This window comes from Elephas maximus, chromosome 7 (assembly GCF_024166365.1).
Source record: "Elephas maximus indicus isolate mEleMax1 chromosome 7, mEleMax1 primary haplotype, whole genome shotgun sequence".
Taxonomy (NCBI): domain Eukaryota; kingdom Metazoa; phylum Chordata; class Mammalia; order Proboscidea; family Elephantidae; genus Elephas; species Elephas maximus.
The window spans coordinates 75,148,329-75,157,010 of record NC_064825.1 but is presented as its reverse complement, the minus strand read 5'-3'; the positions used below and the strand labels follow the sequence as shown (position 1 = coordinate 75,157,010).

The following is an 8,682-nucleotide window of genomic DNA, read 5'->3' as shown; positions in this document are numbered from 1 at the left end:
ACCACTTACCATTTGCGATCTGTTCTTTGGACAGCCATTGATGTCTTCAATCTTTTCATTTGCTGAAAAGGAAACACAAGTCAGAAAAATAAATAATCACCAGACAGTTTGAATAGTTATGTTCTGGACACTCGAGGCCACCCACGTCCTAAAGCCCACATCGGGGTTTGTCCAATCAATGCAGGCATGTGAAACACTGAGACACATCTAGCAAGCTTCAGGACTTACTCATCATGCTGCTGTCCTCCAGGGACAGCTGGGGCAAGGTCGTCGTCATCATCTAAAACAGAGACAACTGCCTTGACGACAGTCTTGGAGTGATGGGGCATTGTGGGAAGCGTAAGAGACTGGGAAATAGAGTGAGTTGTGATTGTGCTTTAGGCTCTTAGAAAGGTGAATCCAACCGCAACCTTCCCACAAGACAGAGAACAGTTCAGAGTGGATCAGTCCAGCTGAAACTCAGCTCCTGGGGACAAAAGCCACAAATGATAGCATCTCACTCCATTTTAGCCAGAAATTCTAATACCACTCTTGTTTGTCCTAATTCTATTCCCAAATGTGGTAGCAAATGGGGAAAATGAGACACTGAGCCTTAAAAATGACTTGTCCAAGGTCACGGAGTAAGTCCAAATTAGATCTGGAAAACACACACGTGAAGTCATAAATAGTACCTAGCTACTTAGAGAAGTGACAAAGAGGTTACATTGAATTAACTGGAAACTGAAGGCCAATAGCAGGGAGGAAAGGCCCATCTTTTCATGGCGAATGCATTTTGTCATGCGTATGGAGGAATCCTGGGCAAAGCACAGCCCAGGATATCTATGGAGAGGGTGGGTTTGAGAATGCAATGACACAAGAGAGACAGTGTATATGGTGGTGAGAGTACCGGCTTTGGGGACAAAGACACCCAAGTTTGAATCCCAGCTCTACACCTTCTTGGCTGTGTAATCTTGGGCATGTCATTCAACGTTTCTGAGCCAGAGTTCCTAATCTATAAAATTGAGCTAATACTACCTACTTCACAGGAGGAGCTGTAAGAATTAGATGATAGGATGCCAGTGAAATGCTTAGCAGACAGTCTAAGCATTTTATAAACAGACAACACTAACTGCCAGAGTAAACTCCATGTGTGTTAGAGTGGAAAACTGTGCTCCACAGGGTTTTCGGTGGCTGATTTCTCAGAAGTAGATCGCTAGGTCTTTCTTCCAAGGAGCTTCTGGGTGAATTTGAACTTCCAACCTTTCGATTAGCAGCTGAGCACTTTAACTGTTTGCACAACCCAGGGACTCCCTATAAATGGTTGTTGTTAGGTGCCGTCGAGTCAGTTCTGACTCATAGTGACCCTACAGGACAGAGTAGAACTGCCCCATAGGGTTTTCAAGGAGCAGCTGGTGGATCTGAACTGCTGACCTTTTAGTAACATGAAACCGCCACTGACAGAGAGGTGGTGGCTGCACTTGAGGTGCACTGGCCAGGAATCAAACCCAGGTTTTCTGCATGGAAGGCAAGAATTCTACCTCTAAGCCACCAGTGCTCCCAATAGGTATCTTAAAGCCTTTAAAAAGCACATAAAAGACGCTCGATGAATGGGATGACTCATAGATATTTGTTCTTCAGTTCACCAGAAAATACAATTAGCCAGAATATATCACTAGCACGTAAACTCCATAAAAACAAGGATTTTGTATCTGTTTTTTTTTTATCTACTGTAAGCCCAGAGCTTAAAACAGTACCTTGTACACAGCAGGCACTCAATAAATACTTGCTAAATGGTACTAAGGAGTATTCTAAACATTTCAGTAAATGAAGATTTTTACTATTTTGAGGCAGCTGTCCTTCTTTCACTTATAAATATAGATATGCATACAGAAGATGAAAGAAAGGAAGACCCTTGGCAAATGAAATGGTACTCCTTCCTATACAGGAGATGATGGCAGGCATGAACTCTGACCTTGGATACTGATATTCAACCTTGGAGAATAAACACATGGCTTTTGAGATCAAGGCCATTCAAGGTGTTTTCCAATTGGATACTCATGATAGTCAAAGTCGTAAGTCATTGGATTCTGATCAATACCCAGTTGGGCATTAGGTCATTAGTGTTCATTACAGTGAAGGATGGATAACTGTGATCTTAAGAAGCCATTTGGGAAATTTTAAAGATTCTCTATATGCCATCTGGATAAATGGAATCAAAGGACTTGTCCTAATCATTCCCCTAATAGCTAGTTCTTTTCATGATCTGTCACCTAAAGCACAGCCAGGTGCTTCTTGAATACAAATATCGCAGCTCCTATACGCCTAATGCTACCACTTTTACAACACTCAAAATAAGTCAATGGGGTGGAGCTTATTTATAACAGTTTTAAAGAGTACATACACGAGAAGAGATAAATCAAATGACTGGGCCCAAACTCAAAATAAGTGCTTAATAAAAGCGCAAAACAAGCCTAGGGCCTTGAAGTTTCCGGTTTCACGCAATTTAAATACTTCTCCTTTACTTACAGATAGCCAAAGAAGCAAAGGCACTTGTCCCCAAAGTCTTCAACTTTGATTAAAATCAGCATCATCAAGCACCAAGGATAATTTATTTATCCCAGAGCGTTCAAGACATTCTTCGCTCCACGAATTAATAATGCATTTGCACACACGATGACAAGTTAGTCATCGGAGAGCATCAACGCACTTTTAAATACAAATAGTGGCATCAAGCCCATTACTTTTCAGAAGACCTCTTCTGAAGGGTTTCAACAGCCCGCGCAACTATGCACCTAAAATCCCTGGCAGTTGGCAGTCCTGCCAATGGGAAGAGAGATAAATGAACTATACCCAAAAGGTAAATGACTTACCCAAAGTCACACATGGTAATAGGTCATCAACAGGAAGAAAACACAGTCCTACATGTTGTCCAAATTCCCCGGTTGTTCTCAGAGATGGCAGAAAATAAGTTGTTATCAGCTCTTCTCATCTCTGACGGGCAATCTTTTCTTCTCTCTTCTCTCCCTCTTTCTCTCCAATTGTCCTTTGTTCGTCCTGTTTCTCTCTCTTGACTTCTCTCTAGGGAGACGGGGCTCTTCTCTTTCCTCCCGTTCTCCCTCCCCTTCTCTCTCCTTCCCTTGCTCCAACCCCTTCTGGCGTCCTCCCTGAGTGACAGCAATGTAAGCAGACGGAGGGAGACTTGTCTCTCTCTCGATTCATGTTGCTTATCCTGGCCTTAGAAACCTTTCTAATAACTCATGGAGATGGCACAGTGATGCCGACTTGGGGCAGCTCAGGACTCAAGAAGATAATCACATTAATAAGAGGTTGAACACAGAGACCCAACTCTCAGTCACCAAAGGAAGGGCACTACCCACCCAGTAAAAAAACAAACAAAAAAAAACCCAGTGCTGCTAACCAAAGGGCACCACCATGCAGCCGTAAAAAGGTCCATTTTCTGATACTGATGAGGGGTGAGCTTCTTGACCCAAGCAGACACACGAGACTATGTGGGCAGCTCCTGTTGGAGGCGAGTTGAAAAGGAAGAGGGGGACAGACAGAAGCTGGCTGAATGGACACGGGGAATACAGGGTGGAGAGGAGTGTGCTGTCTCATTAGGGGGAGAGCAACTAGGAGTACGTAGCAAGGTGTGTATAAGTTTTTGTATGAAAGACTGACTTGATTTATAAACTTTCAGTTATAGCACAGTTAAAAAAAAAAAAAAAGGTCCGTTTTCTGCCTCCTGGGCAAAAAGTAAGGATGGAAAAGTATGGGTCCCAAACAATCTCTCAATCTAGGAGGCCCAGTGCCAGGGGTACATGGGTGAGGACGACTTAGGAGCAATGCATATGAAAAGTATATAAGGTTTTCCTTGAAGTCACACATCTGATCATGTCACTCTCCAGCCTGAAAATCAACTCTGCAACCGCTGGCCTGTGTTCTTAAGGGAAAGCCCAGAATTCACTGTTATGTACCTTGTGGCTCTGCTTTATTTTGCCTTGTTGACCCTCTGGCTTTCTATCCTCCAGCCTTTCTACAGGCTGGTTCCTCCTCCAGGAATGCTCTCCCTGACCCCTGTGTGCTTCACCTAGCTAACTCCTACTAATGTTTGAGGTCTTAGCTTCAAGGTCAATTCCTCAAGGAACCTTTTCCTGACTCCAGCCCTCTCCACCCTGTCCTCCAGCATGAGGCAGGTCTCATAGCACTGATCCTTAACCATGGCGCGCTATACTCCTCCGGGGCCTGGAAACAGAGGACTTAGAAGGGACAACCTCGCTATCGGGCCTTCATCCAGATGTGTTCTTTTCACCTTTTTATTCTGAAATAATCTCAAACTTACAGAAAAGTTACAGGAATAGTAAAAAGAATTTCCATGTGTCTTTTGTGCATTCTCTTTTTCCATTTAGTTGTTTGTTTGTTTATCCTCTCTCTCTCTCTATTTGTACACATATTGTAATTTTTTTCCTGAAACAATTTAGAGTAGGCTATACAGATCACGCCCTTTCACCCACTATAAAAGCCAGTTGTCGTCAAGTTGACTTCAACTCACGGGGACCCCATGTGTGTAAGGGTAGAACTGTGCTTCATAGGGTTTTCAACGGCTTATTTTTTGGAAGTAGATCACCAGGCCTTTCTTCCAAGGTGCCTCTGCAGACTTGAACCACTAGTCTTTCAGTTAGCAGCCATTTACATTACCCAAGAATTCCTTACTCCTATATTTAGTATGCATTCCCTAAGAACAAAGATATTCTCTTTCATGGCACAGTTATCAAATTCAAATGAACACTGATACAATTCCAATATTCTAATGTTGTCAACTGACTCAAATACCTTTTGTAGCATTTTGTTCTCCAGTACAGGATCCAGTCCAGGAGACAGAGCGCATTTAGTTGACAAGTCTCTTTAGTCTCTTTTATTCTGGAACGGTTTCTTAGCCCTTCTTTGTCTTTTACAACACTGATATTTTTTAAGAAAACAGGCCAGTTTTTTATAGAATGTTCCACAAATTGGGTTTGTCTGAGTTGCTTCATGATTAGTTTCAGATTTTCCATCCCTGACTAGGATACAGCGTAAGTAATGCTGTATCCTTCCCAGGGTATCACATCTGGAAGTCCATAACACTCAACTGTCCCTTGCCCATGATATAATCTTTATCACCTGGTCAAGGTGTTGTCTAGATTCTCCCTGAGGTGGGTCCTATTTTTTTCCCTTGCAGCTAATGAGCAATCTGTGGAGAGGCACTTTGAGACCATGCAAATATGCTGTTCCTTATCACACTTTCTCCTCTAGATTTCAGCATCCACTAACGATTCTTTTCTTTTAATATTTTATTGTATTTTTGGTGAAAGTATACACAGCAAAACAGGTTCCCGCTCAACAATTTCTACACATAATGTTCAGTGACATTACATTCTTCAGTTTCTGTCAACATTCTCATTATTTCCGTTCTAGTTGTTCCACTCCCATTAATTAATTGCCCCCAAACTTCTCCTCCATGCTTTAAGCATGTTGTGCATTTGGTCTCATATGGATAATTTCTTAAAAAAGCACAGTTCCCAAGGGTGAAATTCTTGACTTTTTGAGCTAATTGGTTATTTAGTTAAAAGGTGGTTTCAGGGGATAGTTTTTGCTCAAGGTTTAAAGAGTATGTCAGGGCAGTCATCTCAGGCACCACTACTGATTTTTGCCCGAGCTAATTTTTACCATGATGCTTGCACTGTCTGTCTACATTCATCTCTCAGCATGCTCCTTTATGGGCAAGTGCCCTTCATTCTCCATTAATATACCTACTTATTTGTCTATTTAGTATCAGCACGGACTAGTGGATTCCTTTTTTATTCAGTGGGTATAATCCAATACTATCCTCAATTTCTCTGATACTCTGCCAGATTAAATTGTTCTTTGTAGCCCTAGGGGGCAGAAGCAGTACTAATAGGGAGACATGGCCAGCGGGGCTGATTTTGGCTTCATGAAAGAAGGGCTTTTAAAGGATTCTAATTCCCCATCATTAGAACTAGCTGCCTGAAGAGGTAGTAAGCTGCCCATCACAGGAGGTATTTAGGTAGAGAGTGTGCACTGCTTTTCATAGAAGAAATTCATACCATCAGGTGGGGCTTTTAAAGATCCCTTCAAAACTTGACTGTTGAGAACTGCAGCAGCATCCTGGAGAGGAAGAGAGTGTTTAGAGCAATACTAACTGCTGAGGAGGGGAAACAACCGGGCCACCTGTTGGAAATAATCCAGCCCAGGCTTGTAGAAACACAGTCTGCAGTGAAATGGAATTCTTGACCCTAATTCTCGTAACTTTTCCTGAATAGCCCTGCATGCCAGGCAAGGCTAAATGATGTGAACCCAGAAATGAAGACCATTCAGACCCAGGCCTAAAGAAGACTGTAATACAACAGCCAGTGAAATGATAGAGGAGGTCCTTTCAGCTCTGCCTAGGGGAGCTAGAAAAGGCATCTGAGAGAAACAAACTCTTCCAAGAATGAGCAGGAGCTCACTAGGCACAGAACTCAGCAGCCACTATAATTCTGTCCAGCATTAGATGGAGCCACTAGGACTCCAATTCTGGGAAATTATATATATGTATGTATGTGAGTGTATGTGTGTGTATTGTGAAAATACGTTTATGTGTGAATGTAAACATATTCTAGGGAAATTATATACATGTGTCATACGTATGTATACACACATATATATACATACACATGCAAATATAATTTTCCCAGGATATACATACACCCATATACATACATGTACATTCACATGCACACACACATACATGTATATATCAAATACACGCACACACGCAAATCTATCTTTTTGCCGTTTTCTTTTCATGGGCACGTGTGTGGCGGGGAAGCATGGACTTCAAAAGTAAAGTGTACAACTGGTCAACAGCAGAGCATCCTGGTCAGAAGATACTGCTCCCCCTCCTTGCAAAGAGATCTATGTTCACAAGACACGTTAAGACTCCATGCTCTGAACTGGCTGGTAGACAATCTAGAAAAGGCGGTCATGCAGGAGAAGACTGCATTTATCTGCCTTCTCAAGTCCCTGTCTCTTGAGCCTCTCTTCTCCACACACAGAGCAGGGGTGTGGGCCAAGCACAGTCAGGGTAGCTTGTCACATGCTGACATCTGGCCAGAGCGAGCCATTCCTGGAGGGCTGAGGGAAAGCAACTTGGTGGCCTGCAGGGTGGCCTGGGATCCTGGTGCTAACTTGAGCCTCTGAAATTGCAGTTCAGTAGCTCAGGTCCAGAGAAGTCACTGTCTGGAAGGTTCAGCTCATCTGAATGAACCTGGGGAAGCAGCTTTCTGGGCAACGGTAAAAACGGTGCTGGTTTCTATCTTTGTAGTAACATTGTTAGTAAATTTATCACACACGTGCTACCATTCACTTCTTCTGAGCCCATGATGGACATGAGTAATCTATCATAACACGCTTTTACACTGATATGGAGGCCTCATCATCCTTTTATACATACTTTCCTAGGCACTTGCTACCAAGTCCCACCCAGAAATACTTCATAGTTTCCAAACACAGTTCATATTCTACACATGCAAAAGATGGGCTATGAAGAAGGAAGACCAAAGAAGAATTGATGCCTTTCAATTATGGTGCTGGCAAAGAATACTGAATACACCATGGACTGCCAGAAGAATGAACAAATCTCTCTTGGAGGAAGTACAGCCAGAGCGCTCCTTGGAAGCAAGGATGGTGAGACTTCATCTCACGTACTTTGGACATGTTATCAGGAGGGACCAGTTTCAGAAGAAAGACATTGTACTTGGTAGAGTGTCAGCAAAAAAAGAAGATGACCCTTGACAAGATGGGTTGACACAGTGGCTGCAACAACAGGCTCAAACAGCAACAATTGTGAGGATGGTGCAGGAATGGGCAGTGATTTGTTCTGTTGTACATAGGGTGGCTATGAATCGGAACTGACTCGATGGCACCCAACAACAAAAACAACTTGCTTTTCTTAAGACTGTCACGATATCACACAAAGCAGGCATGGCTATCTCTGTTTTAAAGACGGGGAACCAAAGGCAGCAGAAATTAAGTGACTCTCCTGAGGTCCCACAGTTGGGAAGGATGGAGCTGGGATGAGAGCAAGGCCTCTCAGTATGATCTTTCTCACAATTGCTGTCTTGCTGCCTGTGCTGAAACCTGAGAAGGCACATGGTGGAAACGCTCTGCCACAGCCCCAAGACTTGTTCAGAGTAGGTCCCCATGCCTGATGTGACCCTGCTGATGTGAACATCAAAGCCCAGCTCGCCTGTGAGTCACTACTTCTGTGAAGGTCCTGCCAGGAAGATGGAACCCCTTCGTCTAAGGTTCTGAGCCTTGTACATTCGTCTCTTTAGCTAGCTAGCAAGCAGCACAATGCCTGGCTCTAAGCAGGTGCTCAATAAATGATCACTAAACTTAAGTGAAGGGAGATAGAGCCTTACACTGAGTTCAGTGTCTGTAGGAAGGGAAATGAGATAACGCAGTGGATAAAAACAGAAGTTTTAGAAACAGACTAATCACATGATGATGAGCTCACTGAGCCTGTTTCTTCATCTGAAAAATGGGGAGAATACCACCTACTCCAAGGAATTAAATGGAGAAATTTTTAAAAGAGCTTGGTAGGAGTGATGATAAGTAGTAGGAGGAAGCGGAGGAAAATGAAGAAGAAGAGTGGGGCCGACAGAC

The 8,682-nt window shown here is 43.1% G+C and overlaps 1 protein-coding gene across 8 annotated transcripts in view; it reads right to left on the bottom strand.

Annotated features, from left to right (window-relative positions):
- Nucleotides 1-8,682, bottom strand: part of NAV2 (neuron navigator 2) — a 451,696-nt gene that overhangs the window by 293,200 nt on the left and 149,814 nt on the right. For all 8 annotated transcript variants that reach the window (XM_049890692.1, XM_049890693.1, XM_049890694.1 and 5 more), the window contains exon 3: nucleotides 10-62. In XM_049890692.1, coding sequence (XP_049746649.1) covers nucleotides 10-62 — 53 coding nt within the window. The remainder of the gene's footprint in view (nucleotides 1-9; nucleotides 63-8,682) is intronic.